We start from the raw sequence: 20,474 nt of genomic DNA, 5'->3' as shown, positions 1-20,474 counted from the left end.
GCTACAGGAGACATGTTAAACTTGATGTTAATGTTAGACATTGTCATTGTGAGGTGTTAATGATCACAGAATCTAAACGGAATGTTAATGTTAAACTAAAACAGTCTGTTTCTGTGGCTCCAGACTGTAGACGGTTACCTCTCCTGGGAGAAGGCGAACCAGGAGTCCCTCCGGGGTAAGGTTTTGTTTGTCCCCAGCAGCAAGCCTGCAGCCACACCTTTCTTCTTCCCAGTGGATTGCTGGAGTCGCAGCCTGACAAACACCAGACCTCCAGAAGGCCCTGAAGACAGTCTAGAGGGGCCTGGAGAAGAGGGAGGGGGAGAATGAGGGAGAGAGAGGGAGTGAGAAAGCGAGAGAGAGAACGAGAGAAAGGTGGAAAGAAAGAGGGGGAAGGATGGAGAAAAATTAACTAAACAGTACTCCTTGGAATAAAACCATGATAATAACCTATTGACTTGATTCCTTTCCTTACCTGGTGTCTGATTCCTCACAGACTGCTGCTTCTTTGTACCCTCTCTGTCCACCAGCTCCATCCTCACTTTATTCCCTGTCCCTGCTGCCTCTTGTCCACCACAATAGAAGGTGGCAGCACTGCTCAACACAGCTCCTCCCACAGTCCTGGATGATTGCACAGCCAGCTCTTCCAGCGGACTACCCTTCCCCTCCAGCTGCCACTCAGCCATGTCACTGCTCCTCTCCTCCTCAGAGAACCCCTGGACCAGGCTCAGAGCCAGGGCAGACCTCAGCTCTGATGTAGCAGCAGACACCAGTGCTGGGACAGTCTCCCCCTTGTGGTGTGGAGGGCTACTGCTGCTTCGCCTCCCACCCTGCTCGAGCATCTTGACAGTTTTGGAGCCAGTTTTCTGTATGTTTTTAGTTCCATTCCACCTAGTAACAGGTTAAATAATACTTTTTAAGCCTCGAGACAATTGAGACATGGACTGTGTATGTGTGTCATTCAGAGGGTGAATGGACAAGACAAAATTAATGGTGGGTGTGCAACTCAATATTAGGAAGGTGTTCCTAATGTTTAGTATACTCAGTGTATGTTGCTTGTTCTGCAATATCTGACCCAGCAAACATGCCTTGACACCATAGATGTCCAAGGGCCAATTTCATTGGCTATGATAGACAGGAGAGGGACAAGGCCAAGTGCATCATAGACGACCCTACACACAATCTTGCCAAATGTTTTGAACTGCTGCCCTCTGGAAGGAGATACAAGGTCCCACTGTTCAGCAAGAATAGGAGCAGGAGCAAGTTCCATTCCGATGGCCATCAGGCTGCTGAACCGTGGGCCATAGGACAGCTGTAGGATGCTGAACAGTGGGCCATAGGACAGCTGTAGGATGCTGAACAGTGGGCCATAGGACAGATGTAGGATGCTGAACAGTGGGCCATGGGACAGCTGTAGGATACTGAACAGTGGGCCATAGGACAGCTGTAGGATGCTGAACAGTGGGCCATGGTACAGATGTAGGATGCTGGACAGTGGGCCATAGGACAGCGGGCCATAGGACAGCTGTAGGATGCTGAACAGTGGGCCATAGGACAGCTGTAGGATGCTGAACAGTGGGCCATAGGACAGCTGTAGGATGCTGAACAGTGGGCCATGGTACAGATGTAGGATGCTGAACAGTGGGCCATAGGACAGCTGTAGGATGCTGAACAGTGGGCCATAGGACAGCTGTAGGATGCTGAACAGTGGGCCATAGGACAGCGGGCCATAGGACAGCTGTAGGATGCTGAACAGTGGGCCATAGGACAGCTGTAGGATACTGAACAGTGGGCCATAGGACAGCTGTAGGATGCTGAACAGTGGGCCATAGGACAGCTGTAGGATACTGAACAGTGGGCCATAGGACAGCTGTAGGATGCTGAACAGTGGGCCATAGGACAGCTGTAGGATGCTGAACAGTGGGCCATAGGACAGCTGTAGGATGCTGAACAGTGGGCCATAGGACAGCTGTAGGATACTGAACAGTGGGCCATAGGACAGCTGTAGGATGCTGAACAGTGGGCCATAGGACAGCTGTAGGATGCTGGACAGTGGGCCATAGGACAGCGGGCCATAGGACAGCTGTAGGATGCTGAACAGTGGGCCATAGGACAGCTGTAGGATGCTGAACAGTGGGCCATAGGACAGCTGTAGGATGCTGAACAGTGGGCCATAGGACAGCTGTAGGATGCTGAACAGTGGGCCATAGGACAGCTGTAGGATGCTGAACAGCGGGCCATAGGACAGCTGTAGGATGCTGGACAGTGGGCCATGGGACAGATGTAGGATGCTGAACAGTGGGCCATGGGACAGATGTAGGATGCTGAACAGTGGGCCATGGGACAGATGGAAGCTGCTGAACAGTGGGCCATGGGACAGATGGAGGCTGCTGAACAGTGGGCCATGGGACAGATGGAAGCTGCTGAACAGTGGGCCATGGGACAGATGGAGGCTGCTGAACAGTGGTCCTAGGACAGATGTAGGATGCTGAACAGTGGGCCATGGGACAGATGGAGGCTGCTGAACAGTGGTCCTAGGACAGATGTAGGCCCAATACACGGTTGGACAGTAGACCACATAAACTGAATAATGATGTGTGCATTATTATTATCTTTCCAGTGTTTCCCATTTTCAATGCATTATAGTGTATTATTTTCTTGTGTATCTGTATGTTGCCTTCACAAAATGAATTTCCATGTAAATGGACAATAAAGTATATCCTATCGTATCATATACCCCATTTCCACTGCTAGATATTAGAGATGATACAGTATTTAAAGCTGCAATATGTTAACTTTTTGGGAGACCTGACCAAATTCACATAGAAATGTGAGTTATAGATTTGTCATTCTCATTGAAAGAAAGTTGAAGAAGTGGTAGATCTGTTCTATCTGAGCTATTTCTATGCAAGCTATGCTTCCTGTTCTTAAGTTTAGTTTTTGTGTCTTTCACTTTCGGTTTTGTTCACCAGCTTTAAACAGCTGAAAATACAATATTTTGGGTTACTGAAAATATATTTCACAGCAGTTAAGATGGTACAATGATTATCTACATTGCTTGTTTGTAACAAACTAAAAATGTCAGAGACCCACACTACACAAGTCAGAGTGTGTATTCGAGACACACCAATTTAACACAGGTCTGCGCAGAATATAAGATCATAATAGTGACCTCATAAGTTAAACGCCTTCCAAGGCATTGTGAAGATATGTTGATCTGTGCAGAGCTACACCAAATCGGTGTGTGCCTTGAACGTGCACATAGCCATTTAGCGCTGACCTGTGTGTGGAGGAGTTGAAGTGCACGTGGGAGATGTCAGAGTAGAAGGAGACCGAGGCCAGGCTGTCCACTGAGCAGGACAGCAGGTACTCCTCACAGCCGTGCTCTATCACCAACGGGTGGGTCTTACACGGGTCAAAGAACATCTTATTGGACGTCACCAGCAAGATACCAGAAACCACACCCTGGTGAGAGAGAGAGAGAGAGAGAGAGAGAGAGAGAGAGAGATGGGTGAGAGACAGGTGAGCATGTGTAGAAAGAGAGGTGAGAGATGAGATAGATGAGTGGGAGGTGAGAGAGGTGAGCAGTTATGTTATTAGGATCCCCATTAGCCGTTTCTGAAGCAGCTACTCTTCCTGGGGTCCACACAAAACACGACATAATACAGAACATCAATAGACAAGAACAGCTCAAGGACTGAACTACACACATTTTAAATAAGAACAATAGAACCAAAATAGGTTCTACGGACAGTTGCATGCATACATACATTAGTACATATAAACCGTGTACAAAACATTAGGAACACTTTCCTAATATTGGAGTTACACCCCCCCCACAATTTTCCCTCAGAACAGCCTCAGTTCGTCTGGGCATGGACTCTACAAGGTGTCGAAAGCGTTCCACAGGGATATTGGCCAATGTGGACTTCAATGCTTCCTACAGTTGTGTCAAGTTGACATGATGTCCTTTGGGTGGTGGACCATTCTTGGTACACACTGGAAACTGTTGAGCGTGAAAAAAACAGCAGCGTTGCAGTTCTTGACACACCGGTGCACCTGGCACCTACTACCATACCCCGTTCAAAGCCTCTTACATTTGTTTGTCTTGCCATTCACCCTCTGAATGACAACTGTCTCAAGGCTTAAAAATCCTTCATTAACCTGTCTCCTCCACTTCATCTACACTGATTGAAGTGGATTTATCAAGTGACATCAATAAGGGATCATAGCTTTCACCTGTTCAGTTTATGTCATTGGAAAGAGTGTTCTTAATGATTTGTACACTCAGTGTACATATGCCTATGAGTTATTTAGGTCAGATAGATAGGGGAGATGCGCTGTGCTGTGAGGTGTTGTATTAGTTATCATGCTGTTTGCTTGAGTAATTTGAGATGGAAGGGAGTTCCATGTGATCATGGCTCTATATAATACCGTGCTTGCTACACCACTGCTTATAAACTCAGCAAAAAAAGAAACGTCCTCTCACTGTCAACTGCGTTTATTTTCAGCAAACTTAACATGTGTAAATATTTGTATGAACATAACAAGATTCAACAGACATAAAGTGAACAAGTTCCACTGACATGTGATTAACATAAATTGAATAATGTGTCCCTGAACAAAGGAGGGGGTCAAAAATCAAAACTAACAGTCAGTAGCTGGTGTGGCCACCAGCTGCATTAAGTACTGCAGTGCATCTCCTCCTCATGGACTGCACCAGATTTGTCAGTTCTTGCTGTGAGATGTTACCCCACTCTTCCACCAAGGCACCTGCAAGTTCCCGGACATTTCTGGGGGAATGGCCCTAGTCCTCACCCTCCGATCCAATAGGTCCCAGAATTGGGCAACGGAATTGAGATCCGGGCTCTTCGCTGGCCATGGCAGAACACTGACATTCCTGTCTTGCAGGAAATATCACGCACAGAACGAGCAGTATGGCTGGTGGCATTGTCACGCTGAAGGGTCATGTCAGGATGAGCCTGCAGGAAGGGTACTACATGAGGGAGGAGGATGTCTTCCCTGTAACGCAAGCTTTGAGATTGCCTGCAATGACAACAAGCTCAGTCCGATGATGCTGTGACACACCGCGCCAGACCATGACGGACCCTCCACCTCCAAATCGATCCCACTCCAGAGTACTGGGGCGGCAGGGTAGCCTAGTGGTTAGAGCGTTGGACTAGTAACCGGAAGGTTGCGAGTTCAAACCCCCGAGCTGACAAGGTACAAATCTGTCATTCTGCCCCTGAACAGGCAGTTAACCCACTGTTCCCAGGCCGTCATTGAAAATAAGAATGTCAGTACTTTTTGCCAGTCCTGTCTGGTCTGGTTAACTGACTTGCCTGGTTAAATAAAGGTAAAAAAAAAATAAAAAAAATTGGTGTAACGCTCATTCCTTCGACGATAAACGCGAATCCGACCATCACCCCTGGTGAGACAAAACCGCGACTCGTCAGTGAAGAGTACTTTTTGCCAGTCCTGTCTGGTCCAGCGACAGTGGGTTTGGCCCATAGGCGATGTTGTTGCCTGTGATGTCTGGTGAGGACCTGGTCTACAAGCCCTCAGTCCAGCCTCTCTCAGCATTTTGCGGACAGTCTGAGCACTGATGGAGGGATTGTGCGTTCCTGGTGTAACTTGGCAGGTGTTGTTGCCATCCTCTACCTGTCCCGCAGGTGTGATGTTCAGATGTACTGATCCTATGCAGGTGTTGTTACATGTGGTCTGCCACTGCGAGGATGATCAGCTGTCCGTTCTGTCTTAGGCGTCTCACAGTACAGACATTGCAATTTATTGCCCTGGCCACATCTGCAGTCCTCATGCCTCCTTGCAGCATACCAAAGGCACGTTCACGCAGATGAGCAGGGACCCTGGGCATCTTTCTTTTGGTGTTTTTCAGAGTCGTAGAAAGGACTCTTTAGTGTCCTAAGTTTTCATAACTGTGACCTTAATTGCCTACCATCTGTAAGCTGTTAGTGTCTTAATGACTGTTCCAAAGGTGCATGTTAATTAATTGTTTATGGTTCATTGAACAAGCATGGGAAACAGTGTTTAAACACTTTACAATGAAGCTCTGTGAAGTTATATTTATACTAATTATCTTTTAAAGTAAATCCAGGTATGGTACAGAAACAATATGATGGTAGGAAAATCTGGACAACATCTAGATACCACCCAACCCGAAATCAATCTCTCCTCTACTTTGAGTCATACTGTGGACATTAGCCCTCTGTACATAGAAGGGCAAGACGTGCTGCTCTGTTCTGGACCAGTTGCAGCTTTTCTGGGTCCTTCTTTGCAGCACTTGATCATATCACCGGGGCAATAGTCAAGATTAGGTCAAACTAGAGCCTGCAGGACTTGTTTGGTCAACTGTGGTGTTAAAAGTGCTGAGTATCTCTACAACAATTGAATCAATATGCCTTTACCTTGACAATTTATAGTCTAAGGTGACATGCTAGTGATAGATCATTAGAGGGCCTTGTGAAATGCCACACTTGACATGTTTTCCATTAGAGAAGCTTCCATTCAATAAAACCCTCTGTGTTCTATTGGATAGATAGCTCTCAACCCATAATATGGTTGAGGATGTAAAGGCATAGCACATATGTTTTTCTAATAACATATTATGGTTAATAATATCAAAGGCTGCAATGAAGTCTAACAATACAGCTCCAACAATCTTCTTATTACCAATTTCTTTCAGCCAATCATCAGTCATTTGTGCCAGTGCAGTTGAGTGCCCTTCTATGTAAGCATGTGGAAAGTCAGAGAAATATAGAGAAATACAGTAGCATTGTATCTGCTCCACACAAGAAAATACCTCAAAGGTTTTCTATGAGCCAGTTAGCTATGAGACAGTTAGGAATGGCTATAGAGTCAGCTACCATCCTCAGTAGCTTTCCATCTATGTTGTTAATGCCATGAGGTGGTGAAAGAGGTGAGTGGGTGTTGAGAGAGGTGAGTGGGTGGTGAGAGAGATGAGTGGGTGGTGAGAGAGGTGAGTGGGTGGTGAGAGAGGTGAGTGGGTGTTGAGAGAGGTGAGTGGGTGGTGAGAGAGATGAGTGGGTGGTGAGAGAGGTGAGTGGGTGGTGAGAGAGGTGAGTGGGTGGTGAGAGAGGTGAGTGGGTGGTGAAACAGAGGTCAGCAAGAGGTTAGAGAGGAGTGAGCGAGAATGACTCGTCTCCACCCACCTTGCGGTCAGTGATGTAGCGGCAGAAGAGCTTGAGGTACGGCATGGCCGCTGGCCCCTCCCCCAGGGAACACTCAGGTGGGAGGGCCAGTAGGCAGATCTGTCCATCAGGCATTGGCACTGCCTCCACATCCTATGAGAATCAAAGCAAGCACTGTTTTTTTATATTTTTAAACACAGCAGAGGAAATGCACTTTTTTAAAGTCTAGTGGAGCAGCGGTCTAAGGCATTGCATCTCAGTACTAGAGGCGTCACTACAGACCCTGGCTTGATCCCGGGCTGTATCACAACCGGCCGTGATCGTGAGTCTCATAGGGCGGTGCACAATTGGCCCAGCATCGTCCAGGGTTATTAGGGGAGGGTTTGGCCGGGGCAGGCCCTCATTGTAAAATAAGAATTTGTTCTTAACTGACTTGCCTAGTTAAATCAAATTAAAGTCAGCAGTGTTTAAAGAAGGCATTATCATTAAAACAGTGCTTTACATTGAAAGCTAACTAAGCAGCTTCCAAAAGAACAGCATTTGAAGAAACAATCAATCATTGCCATTAGCTAAAAGTTTTCCCAGTCCTGCATTGACTCTTGTTCTATTGAGCAATTTCAGCTCTGCTAAGCTAGTTTAGCCTCTCTTAACAAGAACAGGCAGGTTCACCACACCAAAAGCAATAACACACTCCATTAAAGGCCCGACATGACACAGAAAAACATGGTTAAATCATTTAAAAACATTGTTAATAAATGTACTTCCTCTTCTGTGTGGATTGTGGAATAAATTCATCCACATTGTCCTTACCAGTAACTTGTCATACTCTGTGTCCGGTGACGGGGAGTGAGGGCTGGGCGATGGGGCCGGAGAAAGCCCTGGGTCAGTGTCCAACTCTGGCTCCAGCCTGAGGTCGGGGTCAGGGTGCGTCGCCACGGGAGGTGAGCCTTGGCCAGAGCCTTTACTCTTGGGAACGCGGAGGTGCTTCAAAATGGAAGAGCGTAGAAACATCACAACACAAACTCAAGCACTGCTGTTAATAATTCTCTGCCAAGTCTAGGACCTCCCACTTCCTCTTTCTAACTGAACATTACATCTGCGGTCTCATCTGTTGCCTACTGGAGTGGAGGGATGGACACTTGATTGGTAACCATGCAAATAGGTTTTCCCAGAATGCCATGTGGTGAAGGCTATGCTCTGTCACTCACTTTGCATGTCAAATCCACAGTGGAAGGGACAAACAAAACAGCAACATATGTCACTACGCTGACTTTTGATCATTATACTGGAAGAAAAACACACGTATGGAGATAAAAGATGACAATGTACACATTTTGTCCGTTTCTCTTCAAATGATATGAAGCTGATCATACCCGCAGGCCTGTAATTAGTGTGTTAGGTCTCCTCACCGTGAGATGTGACATAAATAACCTGTCTCATCTCATGTATCAGCATTCAGAATGCTGATACAAAGACAGAAGATACCAGTGTCATAAACTGTATGTATGCATGTATGTAGCATCTGATAAGGTTGGGAACCATGGTGACTTTTTCTTACCTCCCGGGAGATGAGGGAGGAGGAGGTGGAGAGATGCCTGTTCAGCTTGGTCTGATCTCCCAGGCTACTGTACTGGGAGGTGACACTGAACACAGTGTCTTCATGGTGGGCCTGTGAGTACACACATAGTGCAGAAATCCACATTAGGTACTCCAATATGAAAATAAAATCAGACCAAATAATACCAATCTTTAAAATTAATTTGAGATTGAGGCCTACTTATTTTCCGAACGCTTATTAGCTGGATCTACACCTATGACTACAGACACAGGAGATAGAGCTGCTGCCCTATGAGGTGTTCCGGCTCACACCAGTCAAGGCTTGTGTAAGGCTACTTACTACTACACCTATGACTACAGACACAGGAGATAGAGCTGCTGCCCTATGAGGTGTTCTGGCTCACGCCAGTCAAGGCTTGTGTAAGGCTACTTACTACTACACCTATGACTACAGACACAGGAGATAGAGCTGCTGCCCTATGAGGTGTTCTGGCTCACGCCAGTCAAGGCTTGTGTAAGGCTACTTACTACTACACCTATGACTACAGACACAGGAGATAGAGCTGCTGCCCTATGAGGTGTTCTGGCTCACGCCAGTCAAGGCTTGTGTAAGGCTACTTACTACTACACCTATCATTACAGACACAGGAGATAGAGCTGCTGCCCTATGAGGTGTTCTGGCTCACGCCAGTCAAGGCTTGTGTAAGGCTACTTACTACTACACCTATCATTACAGATTACTGAACAAGCACAATAATATCATGCGAATCCTCCATCCGCTGCCTCCCACACAACACAACCAAAACTCAGCTATTGACAGATGGGGCCCATTGACCTAAATTATGTTCCTAACGCTTGACAGACTCCATGCAGACAGGGAGCGCAACTTTCACTGGGGACGGGGGGACATGATGTGATTATTACTACTTGACCCTGCTGGTCATTTATGAACATTTCAACATCTTGGCCATGTTCTGTTATAATCTCCACCCGGCACAGCCAGAAGAGGACTGGCCACCCCTCATAGCCTGGTTCCTCTCTAGGTTTCTTCTTAGGTTTTGGCCTTTCTAGGGAGTTTTTCCTAGCCACTGTGCTTCTACACCTGCATTGCTTGCTGTTTTAGGCTGTGTTTCTGTACAGCACTTTGATATATCAGCTGATGTAAGCTATATAAATAAATTGGATTTTGATTTGATTATTGATCTGTCCGTATCCCTAGCTAATTCCCTACTTTTCACACTTACACGGTATAAACATATCTACATACTACACTGTCATGGTGCACAGTAAGTACACAACACAATATCGATGATGATGATGAATGGATACAGATGTCTGAATGCCCAGTCACGTTCATATCATCTCAAACATAAATGAGTGCAGTTTCAGACCATCCATTGAACATCCTGTATGCCAGTGAAACTGAATTACATGCACTCAGAAGTATAATTCCTGCGCTGGAGGTGTAAAATACAACAGGGGACATATTTGCATTATTTTATGATCTTGGTTTGGCTCACAAGATCAGCATGTCTACAGATTCTCCCTTCTCCCTGTTTTTGTTTGCTTGGTAATGTTGATACTGAAGACTGTTATCAGAAGAACCTAGCATTTATAGCAGGTAAGAAATGCATGTCCATTAATTGGAAGGTTGGTTATCCTCCCACAATGTCAAGTTATGTATCACTAGATTTGATATATTACTAGATTAAGGGTCCACTGTGCAATTCCTAAAGTCTGGGTGCCTTATATGGAATAGCCTAGGGAATGACAAAAGGGGTCTGTATTTAAAACATGAGATTTTCTTAGTCGAGCAGTCGCAAATAGAAACAAAAATGTCATGGCACACGAGACGCCTGTGTGATTTGCGCCTGTTTTAGTGGAGGCCATGGAGATGCCACGGTCCAAGAATATGGGAAATGTGTCTCAGATGCACAAGCCCGTCTCTCTCCAGAATGCGCTCTCCCCTGCCATTTTGTGAGTATTCATCGTTTCATAACTTCCTTGCTTGCTACGTCTATCACTTCCCCATTACATACATCACCAGTAGTAGCCTACATTAACCTTTAATTCACATCATTTCTAATCTGCAATGTTTGTTTGGTAAATGGTAATTTCTGTTAATGCATTCAATAGGTTATTATTCCAGTCATTTACTGTTCTCATTGTCAGAGCGGACATGTGTTTTACAGAACTCACAACCTATGCTACCCCCTGTTTCTCACATCACATTTATGACTTGTCAATTTATTGATCGTCCTTTGTTTGAAATGCTTTTGTCAAGGTTGAATAAGGACACGCACGCGATTCCACATATAGAAGTAGGACTAGTCTACCTGGCCAAATGTAGGCCGATAAATGTGCCCATTTTGGAGATGTCTAACAATATTTCTGATTGTCTTAACTCACCATCATTCATGAGCTGTGGATCTTCTCAAAGTAATTTTATTCACCTCAAACAGCAAGTAAACAAAGTCTGTTTTTAGAATCAATTGAGAATGAGTTCTCAAACCATTTGAACGATATTTCCAGCTCTCTCCCTTTTCATAACCACTCGGCATGAAAGGGAAAAATGTAATTCTCTGATCCAGTGGAAATGTCATAAAATACCTGATTACTTCTCATCCATTGCACCTACAGCTGTCTCTCTCCCGAGCTCACTGGAGTGGGAAACTGAAGGCCCAGAATATTTTATACAATGTTTAAAGTTTCCTGGTATAAGTTTTTGGGTGACAGAGTTGATACAATGTTTCAAGATTGTTGGAGACGATGTGATTTATAGGATATTTATTTTTATCAGGATATTTTCTACCTGCAGGCTGCAATGTTTTTTGTTGGCTTTATGTAGGTTATTATGTATTAGATAATTGGCAATGGCAATAAAAGTTACTTTTAATTTTCATTTAGATAGAATGTAGATTAACCACAGACAATGATTGTGAGATACAAAGACTATTGTAAATTAAATGAAACTGTTCCATGAAAATGTGCACATGAACTGGTATGCAGATTGGTAGAAATGGTACAATAATCAGGCACTCCAAATGGAAAAGGTTGCCCACCGCTGGCATAGCCTATTACCGGTAACTTCAGAAGACTAACTCTGCCACGGTCAGCAGCAGCGGGAGAAGGAGGGTCAGGAACAGGTTTTTGTTTCTTCTGGTTATGCGGTCTTGATCTCTGGCTCCCTCAAGTAATTTGTGTGCGTGCAGAAAGCATCAGACAAGTTCAGTACATATAGCCTAGTTGACTTTATTAAACACACATGCAGGCCTCAACCACTACCCTGAGGGCACTTGATTCAGTGTATCATGCAGCCCTCAGGTTCATTACAAATCAAAAACGTCTAACACATCATTGTGATCTCTACAGCACTGTTGGCTGGTCGTCATTGACCTTGCCTAGGCTTAAACACGGGTATACACTGATTTATAAGGCCACATTGGGTAAAATGCCATTTTATCTCTGTTCTTTTTTAGTCAGTTTGGTAAATAAATAACAATTACGGTCCCATTCTCATTTACTTCTAACAGTACCAAAAATTAGAGCAGGCGATGGTTGAAATAGTTTTAGTTACTTAGCTCCGTGGTCCTGGAATTCTCTCCTGAATATTATAACATTTGATGATCTAGTTTCGCTGGTGGAGTTTAAACACTTGATCGATGTATATATCATAGAAGAGTGTTATTGTTTTTAGGCCAGCTGTTTTTAGGCCAGCTGTTTTTAGTCAAGACTTTCCTGTTTTTTATGTAAAACGTTTTTGTTGTACTGTATGTGTGTTGATAGTTTTGTTGAATGTTGTGTTAGTGTATGTAAGTTGTTTTGTCTGAAACGTTGTTCCCCATGCTGCTATTGGACCAGGTCTCTCTTGGAAAAGAGATGTTCTCAATGAGAAAAACCTGTATAAATAAAAGTTAGTTTTTTTTTTTAACAAAAAAAAAAACATAGGGTGTGTCTATATAGGCCCATGGAAAAATACAGGTTTTAAAAATTCAACCAATTGATGGACAGTCGGGGACAGTCCTAGTAGGAATGCAGGAAATTGGCTTTAGATGCCCCAAAACATTCTGAGGGAGGACCCTCTGCCAGATTATGTCCCCTCCACTTCTACAACTAAAGTTGTGCCCCTGCATGCAGTCATTATTCAAGCATAGCTATGTGTGTGCGAGTGTGTGCATGCTTGCAAACTATACTGTTGAAAATATGCCTTCCGTGTGTGTGTTGAGTGTTAAAACATATTTAAACTGATGGCGAGCCATAGTGATACAGGCTACAAGTTCAGCATTTTTTTAACACTGGTTTAGTGAATCCACCACACATTCTACATGACAGATAGACATGGAACTCATTCATATTTCCATAACTGTAAAACAAATGTCTATAGTCCAAGTACCTAACTGCAAAGAATACAAAGGGCCTAAATGGATCATAGACATTCTGTCTACTTTACATATTCCGTCCGAATTCAGTTATCAACACTAACATCATTGTCACACTACGATTCCAGATTCAGAGCAACACTGGTCCTTAAAAGTCTCTTAATATGCTGTATATCTTTTCAATGTAGATTTTCTAGACAGATGTGCATTAGAAAGGGATTTTCTAGACAGATGTGCATTAGAAAGGGATTTTCTAGACAGATGTGCATTAGAAAGGGATTTTCTAGACAGATGTGCATTAGAAAGGGATTTTCTAGACAGATGTGCATTAGAAAGGGATTTTCTAGACAGATGTGCATTAGAAAGGGATTTTCTAGACAGATGTGCATTAGAAAGGGATTTTCTAGACAGATGTGCATTAGAAAGGGATTTTCTAGACAGATGTGCATTAGAAAGGGATTTTCTAGACAGATGTGCATTAGAAAGGGCTTTTCTAGACAGATGTGCATTAGAAAGGGATTTTCTAGACAGATGTGCATTAGAAAGGGATTTTCTAGACAGATGTGCATTAGAAAGGGATTTTCTAGACACCCCAAAAAAAGTTATTGAATACATGGTTTTGCCTTGATTTAAGTTACTACAGTAGTTCCACATATCCATATCTGCTTTACGAAAGACATGATCTGATAACAACGTTTAAAAGCTGTAGTAATAGAAGCTTCTAAATCTGTATATAATAGAATGACCAGCATTTATTTTCATCACATACCTCGGAACACACTGTCCTTCCATTATAACTGTTGTAGAGCTTCTGTATATACCGGTGGATACCCATTGAAATAGGGGAAGATCTGGGACTAATCTCTGAACACCGTTTCACTGAAATACAGCTCGTCTGACCTTTGAACATTTATTATCAGCATCTTTCAATACCATATATACAGTATTATGCAATGTATCGGTTATCAAGTGTGTGGGTAAAGCAGGTCTTAAATATGTTATCATTATTGATTTACGAGTAGGTCTACATGAGACTGTGACTCACCATACAGTCTGCTTTGTCATCAGATGGTTGACCCTCTTCCCTGGATTTATCTGTGGCGCGCTCTGGTACCCATGTAGCTTCTACGAAGGCAAGATGTAAAAACAGAGATAGATGATGACTCTTTCCACCAATTCTTTCTGCTCCTGAAATCCAACAGCCGTTTCTCCAAATCTACTTGTTTGCAGTCCTTTAAATCATTTTAATTAATGCAACACAACTCCCTCCTCTTAAATCTAGCCCTGTGTGTGGCATGCATCTTTACAAAATGTGGCACTGCTCTCTAATACCTACATGAGGCATTATGGATGTTTTGGAGATTTATTAAGGTACTGAGGATTCTCCTTGAATGTCAGGCCTGCCTGCAACAAGGCAGCTGTGTTGGCGCTAACAAACTGCGCGTACACTTGTGCTACAACCTAGGCAAGACCAGAAGTAAAATCTCCAAAAATAATATCAAAGTTCTGTGTGGGTGCCCTCGGTACTGAATATAATCCGAAATAAATACTACAATCTAGAATACGTGAGGCAGAAGGCATCTTGCACCTCTACAGTTCTTGGATAATTGTTTCCTTGAATGAAAGAGTGCGACTTATTACAAAAATGCATAATCAGATTTAGGGAAAACAAGTAGGTCATAAGTATTTGAGCTAAATAAACATGGTCTATGGTGAAAATGCTACCAATTACATGTCACAAACATGATTTGTTACAAGTAAGTTAACAGATTTTACACAAGTGATTTTTCAGGTATACTAATAATCGTACCTAAATGGATATCACTAAAAGCATACTGCTGTGTTCTGTAAAAGGGACTCGAAAATAAACCATTTAACCACAGACAAGCACATTCAGAATCACTGTTGTCTTACTGTGAGTGCTGGCAAAACCTGTCCCCTCAGTTATGGATGGCATGTGGAAATGACAATAGGATCATGTGCTTATGAGTGAATGTTTCTGAGTGACAGAGTCCACGGGTATTTTGTATCCATGTCGTCCTGAGAGAAGTTCCCAAGCATTCCTAGCTGCAGTTTTACAATTCCTCATAAGTCATTTAAATGTTTTATTTAACCTTTATTTAACTAAGCAAGTCAGTCAAGAACAAATTCTTATTTACAATGACGGCCTACACCGGCCAAACCCTCCCCTCCTAACCCAGACAACGCTGGGCCAATTGTGCGCCGCCCTATGGGACTCCCAATCACGGCCGGTTGTGAGACAGCCTGGATTCGAACCAGGGTGTCTGTAGTGACGCCTCTAGCACTGAGATGCAGTGCGCCATTCGGGAGCCCAATAAATAAATGCCAGAGAGAGGAATTCTCCTTACCAACCTTCCTTTGAGTGTGTTATCTGTCATTCCGTAGGTTGTTTGCTATGAAAATACACAACACATTTATAAACACCATATGAATAATTGGATAGGGAACTAACGCAGCTACCAAGCCCCTACTGGGGCAAACAAAGCACAGGCTGACCTAGATATTGAGATAATCATGTTAAGAGATACCTCACCTTGGAGGTAATACTGGCGCAGTTGGGGGTTCCGGATGTGGCGGATGTGGTCAAAGGGACGCCCCACGGCACGGTGGGACTGACCGCTGTCCCTGGCCTCCTTGGTTGGGCCGGTCTGAGGCCCTGTCTCCCAGGGGCCGGCGATGAAGCCGGGGGGCTGAGCAACACCAGGAGGGAGCTTGGACCCCAGTCTGGAGGGGAGACAGACATGTCGCAAGGATCTGTACACAATTCCTGGAAGCTGAATATGTACCAGTTCTTCCACGGCCTGCATACTCACCAGACATGTCACCTATTGAGCATGTTTGGAATGCTATGGATCGACGGCCATACCTTATTTTTTAAAGGTATCTCTGAAATCCATAGATTAGCGCCTAATGAATGTATTTCAATTGACTGATTTCCTTGTATGAACTGTAACTCAGTCAAATCTTTGAAATTCTTGCATGCTGCGTTTATATTTTGGTTCAGTGTATATTGGTAGGATTGTGGGAGTTCAGAATAGGCTGTTGCTGTTCCTGGCAAGCACCTCCACTCCTCTCTCCCATGTAATGCCCTTGACTGTTTGTGCTTGTCTTTTTCAAAGGAGAGGTACATTCACAAGGGTGACTATATGAAAAATGGTGATGGAGTGCTCTAACACGTAATACTTTTTCCACATGTTGTTACGTTACAGCCTTATTCTAAAATATATTCAATTGTTTTTTCCCCCTCATCAATCTACACACAAAACCCCATAATGACAAAGCAAAAACTGTTTTTTATACATTTTTGGAAATGGAAAAAAAATTATAATAATGAAAATACCACATTTACATAACTATTCAAACCCTTTACTCAGAACTTTGTTGAAGCACCTTTGGTAGCGATTACAGCCTCGAGTCTTCTTGGGTATGACACTACAAGCTTGGCACACTTGTATTTGGGAGTTTCTCTCATTCTTCTGGAAACATGGAAACATGATGCACCTGAGCTCAATTTCAAGTCTCATAGCAAAGGCTCTGATACATTTGCAAAACTTTCTATTAACCTGTCTTTGCTTTGTCATTATGGGGTATTGTGTATAGATTGATGAGAGAAAACATTTATTTACTCCATTTTAGAATAAGGCTGTAACGTAACAAAATGTGGAATAAGGGAAGGGGTCTAAATACTTTCCGAATGCACTGTACATCTCCTGTCTTCTGCTGCAGTGCTCCTTTCACCTCAACATCTCAGGAGAGAAACAGAACATGTCAGGAGAGAAGCACTGTATAGGCTGACACATTCTGGGAATAACTAAACAACGCATCTCTCACAACAAGTCTAAGCAGTGCTTTTCTTCATTTTTAGCCAATAAAACATTTAATCGCAGGTCTGACCTGGTCTTGACGTTGCCAAAGTAGCTGGGCCTGTTTTTGTCCCTCTGTTGTAGTTTATGTTCCATGGCTCCGAGGGTTTGAAAGAAGGCCTTCTCAGGGACCTATCGGCGACTACTGTGATGTTGACAACAGCAATATTCTGGTAGGTTGAGGGGCTCTGCTGGCATCCCTCCGTTCAGTCTCCATGCTTATTAAGCTCCTGTAATCGTACCTACAGGAGAGTAAAAGTTGAGAGTGAGACTGAGTGCATAAGCTGCAAGTAATGAAGTCAGGTCTTTCAATTCAATTCAACTCGAGAATCAACGATGACTCAAGAGCATTTTAGCAGGGGTATAAGCTTGTGCTGGAAAAATGGACAAATAAGCAATGTAGATCCTCTTAGAAAAATAAAATTTCATATTGAGACAATGCTCTCAAAGACTATATGCAAGTAACATGCAAGGGAAGAGAAGCCTGGAAGTGGATGCATGTATATTGAATGTACATGCATTCTTGGGGTCATGAGGTGGAGGAGGGTAGTAAGTTGGTGGTCTGTTCAAATCAAATCTAATGTATTTGTCACATACACATGGTTAGCAGATGTTAATGCGAGTGTAGCGAAATGCTTGTGCTTCTTGTTCCGACAATGCAGTAATAATTAACGAGTAATCTAACCTAACAATTCCAAAACTACTACCTTATACACACAAGTGTAAAGGGATAAAGAATATGTACATAAATATATGAATGAGTGACGGTACAGAACGGCATAGGCAAAATGCAGTAGATGGTACCGAGCACAGTATATACATATGAGATGAGCAGTGTAGGGTATGTAAACAAAGTGGCATGGTTAAAGTGGCTAGTGATACACGTATTACATAAAGATGCAGTAGATGATAGAGTACAGTATATACATATACATATGAGATGGATAATGTAGGGTATGTAAACATTATATTAAGTAGCATTGTTTAAAGTGGCTAGTGATATATTTTACATCAATTTCCATCAATTCCCATTATTAAAGTGGCTGGAGTTGAGTCAGTGTGTTGGCAGCAGCCACTCAATGTTAGTGGTGGCTGTTTTAACAGTCTGATGGCCTTGAGATAGAAGCTGTTTTTCAGTCTCTCTGTCCCAGCTTTGATGCACCTGTACTGACCTCGCCTTCTGGATGATAGCGGGGTGAACAGGCAGTGGCTCGGGTGGTTGTTGTCCTTGATGATCTTTATGGCCTTCCTGTAACATCGGGTGGTGTAGGTGTCCTGGAGGGCAGGTAGTTTGCCCCCGGTGATGCGTTGTGCAGACCTCACTACCCTCTGGAGAGCCTTACGGTTGTGGGCGGAGCAGTTGCCGTACCAGGCGGTGATACAGCCCGACAGGATGCTCTCGATTGTGCATCTGTAGAAGTTTGTGAGTGTTTTTGGTGACAAGACAAATTTCTTCAGCCTCCTGAGGATGAAGAGGCGCTGCTGCGCCTTCTTCACGATGCTGTCTGTGTGGGTGGACCAATTCAGTTTGTCTGTGATGTGTACGCCGAGGAACTTAAAACTTACTACCTTCTCCACTACTGTCCCATCGATGTGGATAGGGGGGTGCTCCCTCTGCTGTTTCCTGAAGTCCACAATCATCTCCTTTGTTTTGTTGACGTTGAGTGTGAGGTTATTTTCCTGACACCACACTCCGAGGGCCCTCACCTCCTCCCTGTAGGCAGTCTCGTCGTTGTTGGTAATCAAGCCTACCACTGTAGTGTCGTCCGCAAACTTGATGATTGAGTTGGAGGGGTGCGTGGCAATGCAGTCGAGGGTGAAAAGGGAGTGCAGGAGAGGGCTCAGAGCGCACCCTTGTGGGGCCCCAGTGTTGAGGATCAGCGGGGTGGAGATGCTGTTACCTACCCTCACCACCTGGGGGCGGCCCATCAGGAAGTCCAGTACCCAGTTGCACAGGGCGGGGTTGAGGGTCTTGAGCTTAATGATGAGTTTGGAGGGTACTATGGTGTTAAATGCTGAGCTGTAGTCGATGAACAGCATTCTCACATAGGTATTCCTCTTGTCCAGATGGGTTAGGGCAGTGTGCAGTGTGGTTGAGATTGCATCGTCTGTGGACCTATTTGGGCGGTAAGCAAATTGGAGTGGGTTTAGGGTGTCAGGTAGGGTGGAGGTGATATCCCTCTAGTGGTGTGGGGGCTGTACTTTGGCAAAGTGGGTGGGGTTATATCCTGCCTGGTTGGCACTGTCTGGGGGTATCGTCGGATGAGGCCACAGTGTCCCCCCGTCTCAGGCTGCAGTATCTATGCCGCAATAGTCTATGTGCCAGGGGGGCTAGGGTCAGTCTGTTATATCTGGTGTAATTATACTGTCTTATCTGGTGTCCTGTGTGAATTTAAGTACGCTCCCTCTAGTTCTCTAACTCTCCCTCCCCTCAGGACTACCTGGCCTGAAGACTCCTGGCTGTCCCCAGTCCACCTGGTTGTGCTGCTGCTCCAGTTTCAACTGTTGTGCCTGAGGCTATGAAAACCTGACCTGTTCACCAGACATGCTACCTTGTCCCGGAACTGTTGTTTTCAACTCTCGCTCTACCGCACCTGCTGTCTCGACCTCTGAATGCTTGGCTATGAAAAGCCAACTGACATTTACTCCTGATGTGCTGACCTGTTGCTTCCTCTACAACCACTGTGATGATTATTTCACCCTGCTGGTCATCTTGAAGAACGATCTGGCCTTAATTGCCATGTACTGTTATAATCTCCACCTGGTCCAGCCAAAAGAGGACTGGCCACCCCTCAGAGCCGGGTTTCTTTCTAGGTTCCTGTCTAGGGACATTTTCCTAGCCAGTGTTTCTACATCTGCAATGCTTGCTGTTTGGGGTTGTAGGCAGGGTTTCTGTATAACACTTTGTGACATCTGTTGATGTAAAAAGGGCTTTATAAATACATTTGATTGATATTGAATGGTATTTTTGTTGCCTTATTTCTTGACAAGCAGACATAACATATTTTATTTGCTTAGGGCTAGCGCTCAAATTCCTTTGGGCCCGAGTTCTGATGCAATGGATGGAACTATATTTTAAATGTTCTTTCTTTCACTAGAAGATCTGTTCCTACACTAACCTTAAGTACGTAAGGGATACGGATTCTTAATGTAGAAGGAAGCATCCCTACAAATCATTGTCTTGGAGAATATTGCAATATATTACTGTAGTCTTTTTAAACATGGATGTTCCTCACTTCCATATCGAAAATTCGAGGCATGCGTCAATAAAACGTAGCAGTGGGGTACACTGAATTCGGAAATGTTAATATTGAAAGGATTTAGGGACTGACCTGTCAAAAAGATTGCCCGGAATGTTGATCGAAAGCGAGTGATTTCGGAAGGCTTCATATTACCCACGGTGTTATGTTCTGTGATATCACTGCAGACAACAGCAAAAAGTTGAGCATATACGCTCCGCCCATTTCATCCACCCTCCAGTGCCGGAG

The 20,474-nt window shown here is 44.1% G+C and overlaps 1 protein-coding gene across 4 annotated transcripts in view; it reads right to left on the bottom strand.

The window, feature by feature from the left end:
• Nucleotides 1-20,424, bottom strand: part of si:ch211-15d5.11 (nuclear receptor coactivator 7) — a 30,672-nt gene extending 10,248 nt beyond the window's left edge. Inside the window, exons 1-10 of one of the 4 annotated variants that reach the window (XM_029688468.2) lie at nucleotides 20,319-20,423; nucleotides 17,018-17,228; nucleotides 15,657-15,847; nucleotides 14,148-14,227; nucleotides 8,725-8,835; nucleotides 7,977-8,150; nucleotides 7,188-7,319; nucleotides 3,278-3,462; nucleotides 473-888; nucleotides 139-301 (exon numbers count right to left, since the gene is read on the bottom strand). In XM_029688468.2, the coding sequence (XP_029544328.1) occupies nucleotides 139-301; nucleotides 473-888; nucleotides 3,278-3,462; nucleotides 7,188-7,319; nucleotides 7,977-8,150; nucleotides 8,725-8,835; nucleotides 14,148-14,227; nucleotides 15,657-15,847; nucleotides 17,018-17,082 (1,517 nt within the window). In that variant the 5' untranslated portion in view covers nucleotides 17,083-17,228; nucleotides 20,319-20,423. Of the gene's footprint in view, nucleotides 1-138; nucleotides 302-472; nucleotides 889-3,277; nucleotides 3,463-7,187; nucleotides 7,320-7,976; nucleotides 8,151-8,724; nucleotides 8,836-13,871; nucleotides 13,975-14,147; nucleotides 14,228-15,656; nucleotides 17,229-20,318 lie in introns of those variants that run through there. The other 3 variants (XR_010459795.1, XM_065004324.1, XM_029688469.2) reach the window with 3 other exon arrangements.
• Nucleotides 20,425-20,474: the final 50 nt, after the last annotated feature.

This window comes from Oncorhynchus nerka, linkage group LG18, assembly GCF_034236695.1.
Source record: "Oncorhynchus nerka isolate Pitt River linkage group LG18, Oner_Uvic_2.0, whole genome shotgun sequence".
Classification (NCBI taxonomy): domain Eukaryota; kingdom Metazoa; phylum Chordata; class Actinopteri; order Salmoniformes; family Salmonidae; genus Oncorhynchus; species Oncorhynchus nerka.
The sequence above is the reverse complement of the archived record's forward strand: the minus strand, read 5'-3'. Positions and strand labels throughout refer to the sequence as shown.